Source organism: Sylvia atricapilla, chromosome 10, assembly GCF_009819655.1.
Source record: "Sylvia atricapilla isolate bSylAtr1 chromosome 10, bSylAtr1.pri, whole genome shotgun sequence".
NCBI classification, from domain to species: Eukaryota; Metazoa; Chordata; class Aves; order Passeriformes; family Sylviidae; genus Sylvia; species Sylvia atricapilla.
Genome location: NC_089149.1, coordinates 1,070,860 through 1,088,174, shown reverse-complemented (window position 1 = coordinate 1,088,174; position 17,315 = coordinate 1,070,860). Strand labels below are relative to the sequence as shown.

General features: G+C 52.8%; 1 protein-coding gene across 1 annotated transcript in view; it reads right to left on the bottom strand.

Moving 5' to 3' along the window:
* The window catches only part of LEKR1 (leucine, glutamate and lysine rich 1), a 33,083-nt gene extending 26,552 nt beyond the window's left edge, over nt 1-6,531 (bottom strand). Inside the window, exon 1 of the mRNA XM_066326468.1 lies at nt 6,418-6,531. Within this exon, the coding sequence (XP_066182565.1) occupies nt 6,418-6,465 (48 nt within the window). The 5' untranslated portion in view covers nt 6,466-6,531. The remainder of the gene's footprint in view (nt 1-6,417) is intronic.
* Nucleotides 6,532-17,315: the final 10,784 nt, after the last annotated feature.

Sequence of the window (17,315 nt, the reverse complement as noted above, 5' to 3'; positions counted from 1 at the left end):
AATTCCTGCCCAAAACCCCATCTGACCCAGGAACTCCAATATCCCCTCTATCCTTGCCCTCTGGCAGCCTTATAAATGATCTTTCCAGGAGAAAAGCTCCACTAGACCTTGTCTCTTAGACACCAAAGTTGACCGACCATTACACAAAATCTGTAGGAAACAAACTGTCATCGGTTCTTCTGCTTACAAATTACCTTTTCTGGAACAGTGAGATTGCTGAGTAACCACTAAGGATGTGTACTGAATACAAATCTATGGTTTCAGATTCCACACTTCACTGTTTCCATTTGATAAAAACACTGTTGCGTGTTAAATTAAAAAAAAAAAAAAAAATCAGGGGAGAAACAGTTTGGAAGGAATAGAAAAGGAAACTATCAGAGCTCTGAGTAGAAAGGGCACTTGCATGACCTGAGTAAGCAATGAGGACAAACAGTGAACAGAAAAAATCAATTAGGAATTAAAAAACCAGTTTTGCTGAGGACAAAGTGCTTGATCTGGGAAGACATTTATCCATAAGGCTTGGAGCTACACTTGTGATGCACAGATGCTGTAAAGCATCTGGAGGAAGAGTTTCCACTCTGCAGTTGGTTTTGGAAGGAAATATTATCCCCTGGTTACAAAGATTTCTTTAGCTACCAAGAGAAGGGGAGGATGGAGCCAAGAGGGATAATCACTCAAATTACATCTGTCTGACTCAGTTTCATCTGCAGAGCATAAGTTATAAGAGAAAAAAAAAAAGAAATTGGTGGTCTGGACCATTTTTAGCCTTTTGGATGATGAGACAGGAATTTGTACTGCTTGAACTCGACCAAATAACTGCAGGGTGTGTCAGGCTGTGCACCACCACCCCTGTCCTCTGGAATGTCACATATCCCACGATGGAGAGCTGGATTCCGGGAGAAGAGTGAGCTCCCCTCCCATTTGGCAGGGCTTTGATATGACAGCATCCAGCACATGGATCACTCATCACAGAACCCTCAAACTGTTCAGTTTGGAAAAGGCCTCAAAGCCCACTGAGAGCCACCATCCCACAGCACCCACAGCCCCAAGGGCCACATCCACAGGGCTGCTCAATCCCTGCAGGGATGGGGACCCCAGCAGTGCCCTGGGCAGCTCTGCCAGCTCAGACAGCCCTTTCCACGCAGAAATTCCTCACAACACCCCGTGCTCCTTGGTGGGTCTGTCAGGACTGAGATTGCTCCAGCAAGGACTGGTCAAAACCAAAAAAATTCTGTATTTGTCCAAATTAAACTTGTAGCTGAATACATAAAAGTCAAGAAGAAAAAAAAATCCTTATGCTGCAGCTGGGTGGTCTTAAATTACTTCTGTATGTTGATTTATTCTGCTTTATTACCCTGTTTTACTTTCTTTTTTGTTTCACTCCTCTCCCACATTATTTTCATGTCTCTCATCCTGTCTGTCCCTCTTCTGACACATCAGTCAATCCCTGCTGCACAAAAATAAAGGATGACTCAAACCACACCATCGATTTTTGAGGAAGAAAGGGAAGTCTTTTGATGTATATGCAAAATGAGGAGGTACCAGACTGAAATTCGTATTTGCCTTGGTCAGTGAAAGATTTTGAAAAGTCACAGTAGGGACTTCACTTCTTTTAAAGGAACCAAAGTGCACGATAAGCCAAGTTTTCAGGCAGCATCTACCCCAAAGCAATACAGATGGTACTGCTGAGCCACAGCTCACATCATTATTTGTTCCCTGCCCATAAAATCACAGTTGCAAAATAAAAAAATCCCCGTGCTTGCTTTGAACACATGAACAGTGGAGAAAGAGGCTGGGAGTAAAACCAGAAAGTTGCTTCATTCAAAACATGCCCTGGGATAATCCCTGTGTCACGACAGGAAATAATAACACCGGGGGTTCAGGTAGCTGAAGCCATTGGTGCCTGGAGGAAAGCAGAATAATGAACCCTGACAGCCTCACACTCACAGCAGCACAAACACTGCCTGCAAACACCAGCACAGGGCCAGCACCCCTTCCTGCACTCCCCATCCCCTCGCGATGTGTCACAGCCTGTTGGGGCTGAGAACATCTCCTGACACAAAACACAGCAGACAAAGGGTGATTTAGCCCATTGTTCACCAGACCTTTGCCTGAGGAACTCTGTGCATGTGTCAGGAAGCCCCTCCTGGCTGCAACCCCACTGTGTGGGAGGTGAGGAGATTCCAGTCCCTCCAGTTCCTCCACACCGGGACTCTGGTTGCAGAAAGGGTGGGAGACTTTGACTGTAGTGAACACATGCCTGGTTTTGTGAGAAAACCTTGGGTACAGAGAGTACAGCCGTGGTCTGATGAGAAAAGCTTGGCTATACTGCCTAGAGAGGGTGTGGAGTGTCCCTTACTGCAGAGACTGAACCATCTGGATACAACTCTGGCCAGGCTTGGAGCCACCTGGGAGAGTGGAAGGTGTCCCTGCCCATGGGACTTCAGGTCTCTTCCAACCCAAAGCATTCCAGGATTTTCTCCCGTTTCCAGAGCACTCCCCAGCCACTCAGAACTCTCCCACGGCAGGAGCCTGACACCCCAACACCACCCAACCATTCCAAACTCTACAGCTGAGAGCTGAAATCCTCAGTGGGCACTGCAGCAGCCTGGGGACATCATCTCCAGGAGAATTCAGAAGGTAGGGGCCAGCAGGATGCTGGAAAGGGCTCTGCCATTCTACCACGCTTATCTGGAGGGCACAAACTGGAATTTTATCTGCTTTTAAATCCCTGCTGGTGCCAATGCAGCACGTCCCAAGCTCAGAGCTGTGCTGTCCTGGACGGGACAGGCTCGTGGGTTCCCAAGCACAGCTGGAACTTTGTGTTCCAGAAGCTTTTACAAGAAACCCCCAAGCCCCGGGTTCACAGAGAGCAAGAAAAGGAAAAGCTGACGTGCTGTGCTCATACAGAGCCCATACTGTGCCCAATCTATAGCACACGTGGGAGAGGCACTGAGTACCCATTTGCTACTTGTGGTGAACACAATACTCCGGGGACACCACAGGACGTTCTGTGCTGATGGGGAACAGCCTCAGAGTTCCTGCCCAGCCTGAGCTCCTGGGGTGGGAGAACTCTTCATCTCCAAGGGTATCTTGGCCCTATGAATTTTATGATTTATGGTAACAAAGCTAATTTTTTTTTTTTTTTTGCCAAATAAAAGATGAAATTAAATATAACTTTGTTTGCTGCTGTGAGGATGACTTGGGTCATTCTGTTTCCTGTTTCAGGGAGATCTTCAGTACAGAGCTGCATCTTCCCTTCTACTTCCCTTCACTTCCACAGAACTTAAATTAAAGTGCAGAGGCACAGCAAAAGATTCATCTACCACTGGCAACAAACAACTAGCAAGGTGAAATATAAAAGCCTTCAGGAAAAATTAAACCAAAAGAAAGCATTAACCAAGCAACAAAACCAGAAGTGCCTAAAAATACACATCCATGACATTGGAGTCAAGGAAACACCAACTCCCTTCTGGGCTCTGTGACACCTCTCAGGCTGAGTTTGATTGCAGAAACTCTCTGTAAATACATTAAAAATAGCCATTAAAAGCCAGTGATTTCCATCTTTACTAACAATGAGTTTCCGAGAAGTATGCAACTATGAATACACAAGAGTACTATAAACTTCAACAACAGACATGTGGATGTTTTATTCACCTATTGATTTTGGTTTTTTCATTTAGCACCCATCTTGCAATGGATGTGATGTGAAAGGGATGTGAGAGCAGAAGAAGGAATGAGAGAGAGAAGAAAGCAGGGACATGTAGAAGTTTTTACACAGCCAAAATTGATCAGGACACAAAGAACCAAAGTCCCTTCACATCTGTCATCCCCTTCACAAAACGCTGAGAAATCTCCTTCCCTCTAGACTAAAACTTCCTTTAAAATAAAATCTGGATGAGCAGCTTGTGAAGGTCTAAGGAGAGGAACAACGAGAGCTCTGCTCCCTGCCCCGTGAGGCAGCTCCTGGATCCCTCACAAGCTTCACAACCCAACCTCCAGCATCCCTCCATCCATCCATCCCAAAGCAGTGCCTGGCAAGGGAATTTCCCTGGCTCTGGGCTGCAGGGACAATGCCTGGCACGCTCCCTCCAGCCACACGTGTTCCCTCAGCCCCCAAACCCATCCTGGGAGCATGTGCTCTGTCTGCCACAGCAAACCACAGCTGGCACCAGCTCGGCTGTGTCAGGAGCCACTGAAAGAGTCATTGCAAAGGAGAGGCTGTAAAACCCGAGCAGCAGAGGATGGGAAGAAAACGAGGATATGTGTGCAGAGAAGACGAGAGATACGAGGGCAGGAAGTTGTGAGAATGACTTGTAGCTTGCAGCTACAACACCAGTGGGCTGAGGAGGAGATGAGCAACAGCACAGGATGTGTAAAGCTCTGACACTTTGTCATCCCAAATCCCGGGGCTGTCGCTGCCTTGGAGCTCACACGTGGCACGAGGAGGATGGGACAGGAGCAGAAGTCTTTCCAGAGCTGGAAATCCTGCATTTTCTGCACCAGATAGTTTGTTAAATGTGTACCCAGCATCGGAGGATCTCCAGAGAGTTCCTGCCCCATCCTCTGCCTCAAGGGAAAAGCTGAACTGAACAGTCCCCCTGGGAGAATTCCACAACTGCCTGGGTGAGCTGCTCCAGAGTTTCAGAGAATTCAACCAAAGCACACCCAGAAATGGGAGGAAAAGACTCATTCACACCTGGAAATGAACCACCACCTCCCTCCATCTGTGAGCAGTTAGTGTGCCCTCAGGTGTTTTCCAGAATGAGCAAACCCAGCTTCTATTATTCTTTCTTAGAAACAAGATTTTAAAGTTCTTCACTATTTTTGCTCCTTTGTAAATTCCCATCAGTCACGTCATTATTTTTAAAGCCTGCAGCTCAGAACTGAAACCTCAATAGCCCTGGACAGAGGGACAGCAAAGACCCAAGTTTCACACGCAATTCCCATTACAATTATTGAGATATTAAAATGATTAATACATTAACAGACTTTCTGTATAACATCCCTTTGTTCCTATTATTCTGTTTATGACCTGATTACAGCCCTCACTGTTAGGTCACTGAAAAGTGACAAGCAAGTTATTTCGGATTTTGTATCGATGCATTGGATTAATTTTAAATTACTCATTTCTCGTAAGAATATGGAGTTAAATGCTGCTCCCAGAGCGCTCACATCCCTTCCCAACTGGCACCAGTGTATCCCTTATTGTAAGCCAAGATCCTGGCTCAATAATAACCAGCAGCCACTGACATTGCTGCTGACAGAATTAATGTCACTGCCTTTCTGTGCCTGCCCTGGCTGCTGCTCCCACTTCCCTGGCCAGCATATGCCCTGCACATGGAGCAGGAACTGGCTCAGGAAGTGATCCCAACATAAAACAGGCTCAAGTGCCACCAAACTGCAGCTTTAAGTCATTAAAGGAAATATTAAGCAGTAACCAGCTGCAGGAGGATTCCTTCATCCAACAGTTTGGTGCAACTTGTTCTGTGAGAAGCTTACAGTGATTTTTGCTCACCACTGTACCCCGTTGGGGCTAGAAACTAACTGCTAAATAAACTATCAGTGGGATCCTTCCTGCTACCAGCTACCAAAACAGCTGCTCAGGGGTCTGAAAGTGTCCTACAGCTTCTTCTCTCTCTCTCTTTTTTTTTTTTTTTTTTTTTTTTTTTTTTGGCTAATTATCCCCTTTTCCTTTTCTTTGTCTCTCTTGCCCATTCTTGATTTCTCAGAAATCAATCTCAGAAATGGTCTGAACTGTTTCCTGGACTAATCCAGGGTGAATTTCTCCAGGCTGAGTACACAAAGCTTTTAAATGACTTGTCAATTATGAGCTGCAGACCGAGGAATGAGGACAGCTGGGCGTTGTATTGCCAGAGCGAAAACCTGATAATGTTACAAAAAGTCACTGGTGTTCCACTTGAGTGCAGCCTCCTCCTAAAGTGAGCCATATAAACAGCAGCACTGTTACGCCGGCAATAATCTGTCTCCCAAACAAAAGGACACACAAAGATACGAGAGGGGATGAAGGGGAATGTTCCGTCCCCGTGTGTGTTGATACTCCTCTGGAACATGTCATGCTCTGCAGTCCTTCCGAACTCCCGGCAGCAAAACACGCCAGAACAGGGGAAATCTGAGACTCACCTGCACTGACAACACCGGCACAGGGCGAGGTGTTCTCCAGGACTCACCTGCGCTGACAACACCGGCACAGCCTCAGGTGTTCCTCTGCAGGGCTCCTACAGAATTACTGTAATATACCCCGCACAAAAAGGTGATGAAACCCAGCAGCCAACCTCACCCAGGACCAAAATATACACACGACGCACCGCTGCTCACATCAGGCCCGTGCAACATCCCTGAACTACTGCCGCGGGAACTCCGAATGTCGGCCTTCGGCATTTCCACAGCCCGTACCTTGCGGATCTCCTCGGGCAGCGCGTGGACGGGGCCGCGCCGCTCCATGGCCTCCGGCAGGCTCGGCGGTGGGCTCCGGGAGCGATCTCGGGGCTCCGGGAGCGGGCCCGAGGCTCAGGGCCCGCCAGGGTCCCGATAAGGGGGACCCGTGAGGGGCGCGGGGGGCGCGCTGCCCGCCGCCATTTTGTGGCCGCGGCGTCCGCCGTAACCGTGGCAACGGCGCATGCGCGTCACGGGGCTGCGCTGAGCGGGCAGAGCGCACCGCGGCCCGGCCTCGCCGCTCCATCGGGGCTTAATGCGCCCCAAAAATCCCCCCCGACACCCCAAACCCGGCCCTGACATGCCAGAGCCCCCCCTGAGCCGCTCCTGGTATCTAAAGTTGGGCCTTGACACGCCAAATTCGGTCCTGACACCCCGAAAGCCGGCCCCGACATCCCGAATTCGGCCCCGGCACCCCGAAAGTCGGCCCCGACATGCTGAATTCGCCTTTGGCACGCCAAAGCCAAATCTTGACACCCCAAATTCGACCCTGTCACCTCAAAGCCCCCCAATACACCGAAGTCAAATCCTGCCACCCCAAAGCCAAACGCGGACGTCCCAGATTCGGCCCTGCCACCCCAAATCTGGCCCCGAGCTCACAAAGCCACCCCGAACGTCCCGACTTTGCACTGACATCCCAAACCCGTCCCTGACTCCCCAAATTCTATACTGACACCCCCAAACCTCTGCCCTCTCTAGCCAGCCCTGACAGCCCAAGTTTAACCCCAAAGCCCCTCCTGACACCTCAAACCTGCATCTGACACCCCTAATTCGGCTCTGACAGCCCAAAGCCACCCCCGACACCCGCAATGAGTCCCTGTCACCCCAAATCCGGCCCTGCCAGCCGGGTCATCTGCGTGTCACACCCGAGGCACGGGCTCAGCCTCGGCATGAACCGGCCGCCAGCTCCCGGTGAGAGCCACTGGAGCGCACACACAGCCACGAAAATGAATAAATCAGGGAAGGATTGGCAGCGAGATTCGGGACTTTCAGCGGGATTAATTCCACTTTCTGCCCTTCTTTCCAGCGCTCGTGGGTTCCTGTTTCCTGCAAAAGCCAGTCGCTGTTGGGACTTGGCTTTATCACACCGCAGGGACCATCTGCCCAAAGAAATTCCTGTCACTAAAACATTCCCTACAGCTTTATATCAAACAATACACCCCCCAGACCCATAATTTAGGGACACACACACAGAACTGGGGGCAGGCCATGGCAAAAAGGACCTGAGGTAATCTTCATTTCTTTTCCGCACGACTCATCTCTGAGGTGAAGCATTAGTAAGGTTGGGAGCTGAACAGGAGAGAAAAGGGGGAGTTGGATTGAAGAAAGCAGTGAATATTAGGGCACAGAAACAAAAGCTTTATTGGGAGAAAAAAAAAAAAAGGAAAATTGCATCAGTTAGCGGGGGAAATCGTGCGGTTTGGGGTGTGGGGGGGAAATGGGTGAGTAGGTGCTGTCTCAACAGAGGGATGGATGCACAGCCCGCTCGGGTGCCCGGTGCCCTCCGCCTCCTCTCCCGGCTTTGCTCGGCGGTGCCACGCGTGTCACCGCGGGTCCCTCGCGTGTGGCCGCCGTGCCCCGTCCCGCGTTGCGTGCCGAGCTCCGAGCCGCGCTAATCCCGCCTTGGCAGCCGCCTCACGCCCCCGCCTCCATTTTAACCTCTTCGTGCTTCACCGCCAGGCACGGGCGAAGCCGGGGCGGCGCGCGTTGCGTGTGAAAAGCGGCTCGCCCCCCGCGGGGGTCATTAATTAAGATGTGCATTAATAGGAGCCGGCGAGGGAGGCCCGCCTCGGCCGGCAGCGGGCTCTGCGAGCGGGGGCCGGCCGCGCCGTGGCGGCAGCTGCTCCCGCCGTGCGTGATGGCGGCGGGCGGGGGGGCGGCGGCGGGCGGCGGCTCTCACGCGATGGCGGGGCTGACGTGCCGAGCCGGGCTGTCGTGAGGCGCGGCCGTGAGCTCAGCGCGGATCACCGCGGGCGGAGAGCGGGGGGAGCGCGGCCCAGGCCGGGGGGAAGGCGGGCGGCGGCACGCAGCAGGCGGGGAGGGAGCGACGGGGAGCGGGAGGGTGCTGCGTGCCGGGGCCCGGCCGTGCCCGCTGAGGGGCTCGGCCAGAGGGGCCGGAAGGGATCCGGTCTTAGGGAGCCTGTGTATGAGGGGGTTTGTCCCAGGGGGTTCTGATCCAGCTCCGGGGATCCTGTTCTTGGCTGGGGGTTCTGAGGGGATCCAGTTCTGGGGCTTCTGAGGGGATCCCGCTCTGGGGGTTCTGAGGGGATCCAGTTCTGGGGATCCTGTTCTTGGCTGGGGGTTCTGAGGGGATCCAGTTCTGGGGGTTCTGAGGGGATCCCGCTATGGGGCTTCTGAGGGGATCCAGCCCTGGGGGTTCTGAGGGGATCCAGCTCTGGGGATCCTGTTCTTGGCTGGGGGTTCTGAGGGGATCCTGCTCTGGGGGTTCTGAGGGGATCTTGCTCTGGGGGTTCTGAGGGGATCCAGCTCCAGGGATCCTGTTCTTGCTCTGGGGGTTCTGAGGGGATCCAGTTCTGGGGGTTCTGAGGGGATCCAGCTTTGGGGATCCTGTTCTTGGCTGGGGGTTCTGAGGGGATCCCGCTCTGGGGGTTCTGAGGGGATCCAGCTTTGGGGATCCTGTTCTTGGCTGGGGGTTCTGAGGAGATCCAGTTCTGGGGCTTCTGAGGGGATCTTGCTCTGGGGGTTCTGAGGGGATCCAGCTCTGGGGGTTCTGAGGGGATCCAGCTCTGGGGATCCTGTTCTTGGCTGGGGGTTCTGAGGGGATCCTGCTCTGGGGGTTCTGAGGGGATCCAGCTCCGGGGATCCTGTTTTTGGCTGGGGGTTCTGAGGGGATCCAGCCCCGGGGATCCTGTTTTTGGCTGGGAGTTTTAAGGGGATCCAGCTCTGGGGATCCTGTTCTTGGCTGGGGGTTCTGAGGGGATCCTGCTCTGGGGGTTCTGAGGGGATCCAGCTCCGGGGATCCTGTTTTTGGCTGGGAGTTTTAAGGGGACCCAGCTCCGGGGATCCTGTTCTTGGCTGGAGGGTCGAGGGGAGCCTGTCCTGAAGGAGCAGGTGAGGGGATCCAGTCCTGGGGGAAATGGAGGCCATCCTGTGCTTGGGGACCTGAAGGGAGATTGGACAAAGGGCAGCCTGTGGATGAGAAGATCCAGTGGTGGGGTGCAGAGGCTGTGGTTGGGGAAATAAAGGCGATCCTGTCCTTGGGGTCTGGGGGGAGCTTGCAGAGAGCGAGCCTGTCCGAGGGGATCGGGGAGGTCCTGCCCCGGAGGTGTGGAGCAGCCGGCAGAGGCATGCCGAGCCCGCCGCGATGGCCTCACTCCAGGGCCCTGTGGGGAGCAGAGCACGGGGAAAGCTGCTCGCAGCGCACTGGGCTCTGAGGCAGCTGTTTCTCCCAGCAGGAAGCCCGCACAAAGCCCGCACTCCTCACGGAACCCACAGCCCCTCCACACATCCGAGCTGGGCTCGGGCCGTGCCCGTGGCACCGTGCCGCTTTGGTGCCAGCCCCGGCCCCGCTCGGGATCAGCTTCCAGGCGGCTCCAGCAGCTCCAAGGACAAACGAACGGGCAAGACCCGAGTGCGTGACACGCAGCAGTCATAAGGCAGCTATTTCCATTGTTTTCCGGCAGGCTTTGTACCTTCTCAAACACACGTGGAAAGCCTCCCGCTGCTTTAGAAATCGCAGCCCGGAGGAGCAAAGTCCGTGCCAGTGGGCAGCTGGGGAAAAAGGCAATAAACGCCAACACCCTCTTGGCACAAAGCGGGACCGGCCGAGGGGCTGGCAGGGTCAATAGGTGTGTCCACACCTGCAGCATTCTCTGGACAATGAGAAATCCAACTTTTGTCCCAGCCCTCTGGCTTTAGGCTGCCCCTGTTATTTGCCGAGTACAAAGAGCGGCGCGGGGAAGCGGTTTTTGCAGCGTTGTCTGCAAACAGCGCCGGGAAGCTCCGGTTGTTTGCCTAGGGAGGGGCAGAGCTCGGTTATCGCTCCGTGGGTACACAGGGGATTTGGGGAGGAGCGGGGGTCCCGTGCCGGAGCAGACAGGAGGGGTCAGGGGGAGGACAGCGCTCCGAAGGCACCGAGGTTATTCCTGCCGGTCCCCGCACTTGGCGTTGCTTCCCCCTTTCCCAGCGATATTTGCTGGATTTGTTTGGTTTGCTCCCTCTTTGCAAATGTCACAAGGACGAGAGCGTGGGGGGAGAGGGGCCTCAGTGGGAGATGTTTGCAGAAGGGATCGGAGCTACCTGCGAGTCAAGGGCAGGCGGGTCGCTCTGTGCTGAGAACAGAAACTCCGCAAAGCAGCAGGGCAATGATAAAACGAGGGAAGGCGGCGTGGAGCAGGGTGCTGTGTGCGGGAGGGAATGGCCCCGCTCTCAGAGGCACCGATGCCGGCCCAGGGCAGAGCACACGGGAGCGCTGGTGGCACTGCGACACGCGGGGCAACCCGAGGGATGTGCTCCTGCCGTGACATTGCCAAATCCAAGTCAAGTTCTTGGCTGCAAGAGCACATGAGGTGACTCAGAGAAAGAAACCATATGATTAAGCAGCAGCTGAGTGCCAGAAGTGAAGAGCTGTCAAGGATAATACCAGGAGCGTGTGTGTGTGGAGGACAGTGGGTTTATTTGCCACGATAGGAAAGGATTTGAAAGGGAATACGAGACGCTTGTACTGAGTCTGACTTGGCAGCCAGAGAAGTTGGGAAGGGTGCCAGGAAAAGCGTCACGGAGACAGGGCTGGGGTGAGGAGGGAATGCAGAGCACAGAGGCAGCGCCCGCAGTCAGGAACGGGCACAGAAGGGCAGAGGGCACAGAGCAGTCAGCAGGATGGGATTTGGAGAGGGAATCAAAGAATCCTTAGAGTTGGAAATGATCTCCAGGATCATCGAGTCCAACCTTTGCCTGACCAAATACCGCAGTGTCACCAGCCCAGAGCCTCGAGTGCCAAGTCCAGTCGTTTCTTGGACACCTCCCTGGGCAGCCCCTTGGAATGCTGAAAAACCCTTTCCACAAAGAAATTTCTCCTGATGTCTGACCTGAACCTCCTCTGGCACACCTTAAGGCCCTTTCCTCTTCCCCTTTCAAAATGTCCAAGCAAAAGCCCAACCCCCTGAGAGATAGTGCAGAGGGGCTGGAGGTTATGTTCTCTGTTTTTACGGCATTCAAGGGCATATCTGTAAGATCTAATGCTCCCGGATGACAATGATCTTGGCACTCCCGATGGCTCCTCAGGCAAAACAGAACTGTCACCATGAGGGTGAGGTTCATCCGTGCAGGAGTCAGCAGTTTCCCAGGAGGCTGCCAGGGAACTCCCATGGGATCGCAGACACCCCATCAATCTTCCCTGTTCTCCCCAGCCACCAGCGATCTGCTCTTTCCTAATTTAAACACAGGAGCTGGAGGGAAAGAAACGTTCCTACTGCTGGCTTTAAAAAAAAAAAACCAAAAAACCAAACCTGAAAATCCTGCCAAAACAGAAACTGCACACAAAGCCCTCCTCACAGGAAGGGGACAAGGATGGATGAAACAAGACAGATGTTACAGGCTTGGTGAGCTACTGGAAGAAACACCAGGCAGTGATGAAGGAACTGTGGAGTCACTGTAAAACAGGAAAAGATAAAGAGAAAACACAAGTGAAGGAAGCCAGGATGTTTAGAGGATGGAGCATCTCAAGGAGGATGGTGGGGCTCACTTGAATCCAAGGAGCAAGATCAGTGTGTTTGCATCATTCTGAGAATCCAGCATGCAAAAACAATCCCTGGGTCTCCCAGCCAACAACGAAGGGAATGGTATTACCCATACAAATAAGGACTAGTGAGGAGAATCTTTGCAAATCCTGAGACCTGCCCTGTGTTTTGATATTTACTGGTGACACAGTTCTGGAGCTTTGCTTGGGCTCCTCTCCATGCCCTTTGAAACACTTTAAAACAGCAGCATTCAGTGCCTGGCAGGAGGTCAGGCTGCTCCTTCCTCCACCTCACTTTAGTGCCCAGCTCCTGCTTTGTGATTGCCCTGCAGTGTCCTGGCACATCCTGACAGGGAAGTGCAAATGTTGCATTTCCATGGCATGGCCCGACAATTTAAATTTATCTCCCACGAAGAGATAACAGCACGTGTGTGTTGATTGCAGGCTGTTGCTACAACAGTCCTGTTTAAAAGCAGCCCAACCCATGTATGTGTGGAACTGGGGTGAAAATAAGGTGGAATAAGATTTTTTCTTGCTTGGCTTTAGAATCTGGTTCCTCATCTGTCAAAACCACTGCCCTCAAAAGGAGCAAGGGCAAAGAGCCCAGCTAACATCCAAATAGAATGTTCACTCAAGTGCAGCAGTGGTTATTTCTGGTCTCTAAAGGTAGATACTGGGAGAGGTGATGGCCAAAGGAGTTGGACTTGACTCTGCCTCTGTAGTGCCCTGACCAAGAGCAAGGCTGGCGTGTCCTGAGGCCACCTGAGGTGACCTGTGGCCACCTGAGGTGACACATGGCTCGATGCCCGCTGAGTTGGCAGCTTGTGGAGCCCAGAGGTGCAGGAGCTGTGGCAGCCATCCCCTCAGCCTGCTGGCTGGTATCTGAGGGCTCTGCAACAGAATCCTACACAGGGAGCTGCAGACTCCTCAGGGTGCTTCTTTTGGGGCTCCTCCAGCACTGCTCAGCATCACAAACTTCTCCCCCATTCCATTGTGTCAGCAAGTAACGCTTTCCATAAGTTGTCTGCTATTGCAAAGTATCCTAAATGGCTTGAGAAAGGAGATTTTAGATAAAATTGCTTAAAAATCTTGAAGTTTCTTTGTGATTTATCCCAAGTGAAAGCTATTGAAGAACTTGGCACAGCTGCCAACAGAAGGCCCGGAGCTGTTGAGCTGTTTGGGAGGAAGAGTGGGGACACCCTGCCAGGAGCCCCTGAGCTGTAAGGTCCCTGCAGCCCCAGCGGCTGTGCCTGTGTTGTCAGAGGCACACAAAGAGGTGTCCGTGGCTCCTGGGGAAAGCAAACCCTGTGTGTGACCCGTGAGAGGCTTGTGAAATGGGCCAGTGTTTCCCAGTCACCATGGAGTCACCCAGGGAACAGGCAGATTTTCTTCCTGTTTACACAACATGGCACCAGCGGCTTTGTCCCCATCTCTGGTGACCTGCAGCCACCATTTGGAGGCCGTGTTGACACGCCATGGCAATAACAACTTCGCCAGAGGGTTTTTGAAGAGATTCCCAACCCGCACAGAGCCCGGCCCTGCCGCAGGATGCTGCAGTGCAGGAGGGCTGGGAGGAGGTCCAGCCCCAGCCTGCAGCCACCAGGGTGCCAGGGAGGGACACCAAAGGTGGCCCAGATATGTCACAGGGAGTGGAAACAACCACCTGCATCCAGAGTTAATCCTGCTGGGGGGCTGAGGGAGCTGGGGAAGGGAATGGAGCCCCAGGAGAGGCTGAGGGAGCTGGGGAAGGGGCTCAGCCTGGAGAAAAGGGGGCTCAGGGGGTTCAGGCTCTGCTCCCAGGGAACAGGGACAGGAGGAGTGGGAACAGCCTCAGGCTGGGCCAGGGGAGGGGCAGGTTGGACAGCAGGAAGAATTTAGTAATGGAAAGGGTTAAGCTTTGGCAAGGGCTGCCCAGGGAGGTTTGGAGTGCCCATCCCTGGAGGTGCCATCCCTGGAGGTGGCACTCAGTGCTCTGGGCTGGGGACAAGGCGGGGATCGGGCACAGGCTGGACTCTATGCTTTGGGAGGCCTTTTCCAGCCTCAGGGATTTTGTGATCTCACCACTGCAAGACCGAGCCTTGCTGGGAACTCAGGCTGGACCTGGGGTTCCTGCAGAAACTCAGGCTGCTGTCTGAGGGTCCATCTGAAAGTGCAGCAGCTGATGGCTTAAAGCCAAAGGTGCCACTGAGGACCCCCTCACACCACACAGGGACAGTGCACTGCACAACTCACCGTTTTTTTCAAAGCACTGTGAAGAAAGTAAAAGTGATTTTTGTTTTCCCCCAGCAGTTGTTGTGAGCGCTTTCGTGAGCCTCCATTTCATGGCAGAAAATTTCATTCCCAAAGAGTTGTGCTGTCGTGTGGTGATGGTGAGAAGCGACAGAGTCCCCAGCTGCACCAGCAGAGCAGCAGGCACGGGCTGTCACAGGGCATCAGTCACTGCTGCGCCAGGGAAACCCACACACAGCAACCAGCCTGGCATCCCACACTGCAGCTCCTCTCGCGTGGGTGTCTTCCCTGCAGAACCAGAGTTACACACACAAACCTGAGCCCCCTGACCTTTACCTGCTGGCTTTTCTTCCAGGCTGAGAGGAAGGGCCGTGGGTTGCTCTGCAAGGTGTGTGGGGTGAGAGCCACGTCCCCCAGTAGGATTTGGGGTGCCCAGAGCTGGGATCAGCTCACAACGTGTCCCACTCTCCCATTCCTCTGTGGGAACTAAGCCCCTCCTTTCTGGGGAGAGAACCTCCTCCTCCAGATCAAGTCAGATCTGCCTCCAAACCTGCAGTTTTGGGAGTTCTGCCGTGTGTCACCTGCTGACCTGGGCTTGGTGCCTGCGCAACAAAAGCTCTCCGTGCTGCTGTTTGCTCTTTGTACAGTATCCCTGTGAGTACACCTCCCATATCTGCGCTGATACGGCGGGAGATACTCGCTGTAGTATCTTGCACTCCCAGAGGGAGGATCAGGCCTTCCTGCTGGGGGCACAGCACTCCCCAGCCCGAGATTAAGGGCACATTCAATATTTATCGAGCTGTCACACACCTTGAGGCCCTGTCAGGATTAAGCTCCACGGTACCTGGTGCTCTAAAACCCTGATAAGAGGCAGTCCCACTCCCCCTGTGCCATGTGTGTCCCTGCTCACCAGCAATGTCACAGTGCCCGGAGCTGCCACCCCGGTTATTTTAAGGATGGCAATGACTTCCACACAGGTGTCACCTTTCAGAACTCTCCAAAATAGAACTTCAGAAAGTGCTTCGCGTAACCCTTACCCTGTCAAGCCTGCCCAGGGAGGGGAAGGGACCAGCCAGAGCAGCAACAGGACACGGGAGTTTTGGGAATTAACTTGGATCCAAAGAGAAGCGTAATTACAGGTTATTTATACAGAGCCTTTTTCCTTCACACACTGCACAGAAAGTGGATTGAATCACAGAATCACGGAACCACTGAGGCTGGAAAAGCCTTCCAAGACCAAATCCAACCTGTGACCAATCCCTGTCTTGTCCCCAGCCCACAGCACTGAGGGCCATGCCAGGCCTTCCTTGGACACCTCTGCGGATGGTGAAATGATTCCTTGGGAGAATAATCCTCATTTTACACTGGAAGAGAGGTTTGCTCAGACAGGCTAAGCTGAAAGAGCATCCAGCTCTCTGGATTACAGAATCATGAAATGGTTTGGGTTGGGAGAGAGATTAAAATTCCTCTTGTTCCACCCTGCGATGGGCAGGGACACTTTCCACTACCCCAGGGTGCACCAAACCCCATCCAGCCTGGCCTTGGACATTTCCAGGAATTGTTCCATTGATTTCAGCCCACTTGATCAGAGCTTTCCTGCTTTGTCATAAATCTATGGTCAATAAAAGATAATTCTGTCAAGGTATTAAGGGCAATCAGTCAGGACTGATCACCTAAGTTTGCAAACACATGAAGCTCCCTGTGGAAGTGCCTTTTGCCAGTTCTTTATGGGGATCAGAACACAATCCCATCGCTGTTTCTCTGGAAAGCAGCACTTCCAGCTGCGTGTGTCCCCAGAGAATCAGAGGCAAATCCTGTCTCTGGTTCCCAGTGCAGCCTCCCCCGTTCCAGGGCACTGCAGAACGTGTCAGGACACCAGCACAGCTGATCTGGCGCGTCACCGCCGCACAAGGAAATGAAAATAAATACAGATTTATGAAGGAAGGCCCATTTCTGGCACCAGGCACGGATTTCCTGGCTGACTGCTAATACCAAAGTGCAGATCCTCTATTTTATATCAGCCAGGGGAAATCCCAGCAGTTCATGCCACAGCATTAAAACATAGGGTTCTAAAAATAGCATTACAGAGCTGGACTGGAAACAGCAGTAAAAACGAGAAAGGAAACCTTGTCCTTCTGTGTGCTTGGTTTTTTTTTGAAAGCAAGGATGTTAAATTCAACCCCGAGAACTCATTTTGAAACAACAGGGCTCGGAAGGTGAGCTGGGAATATCAAAACAGCTACTGCACAGGGACATTTTCTGTTGAAATCCTACATTTCGTTAAGATTTCCAAAACTTGCCTCTCTAAAAAGGAGGGCGTTTCCCAACCTCCGTGTTCTCCATCACAGGTCTGTCATTCCTGCTTAACCGCGTTCATTTATCCCGTGATCCTCATAATTAATCCACGTGGATAGACCTGAAATTCAGATATTTTGGGTTTTTTTCAGCTATTTTTGTTTATTTCAGATAATTATCAGATATTCAGATATCTGATATTTATTCAGATATTCACTGTTTGACCAGCAAATTCACATTCTGATTCAACCCAGGCCCCTCGTGTCCTTCCATTCCCTCAAACTCACAGGGAGAAGAAGAAACAGGGAAGACTCTTTCCTGCCTGAGGGCCCCTTGGGAGACCACACAGGAAAACACATCTCCTTATCCCACCATAACGTGGGAAAAATCAAACATCCCCGGGCCAGGGAAATGATGTCAGGGGCTGTAGGTTTCTCACAGTTGAATTAAATGTGCAACACCCACAAAAATCCCAGTTCAGTTGGATGGAGGACGGCTGGGACTCGCAGTTATCCCAGGAAATCAGCAAATCCTTGCAGCGCTGCTGACCCAAGGAGATCCCCTGTGTGTGACTCCCTCACAAACGCCTCTCTGGCAGCTTGGGAAAGCAAAGTTGGTGAGAATTTCCCGTGGTTTT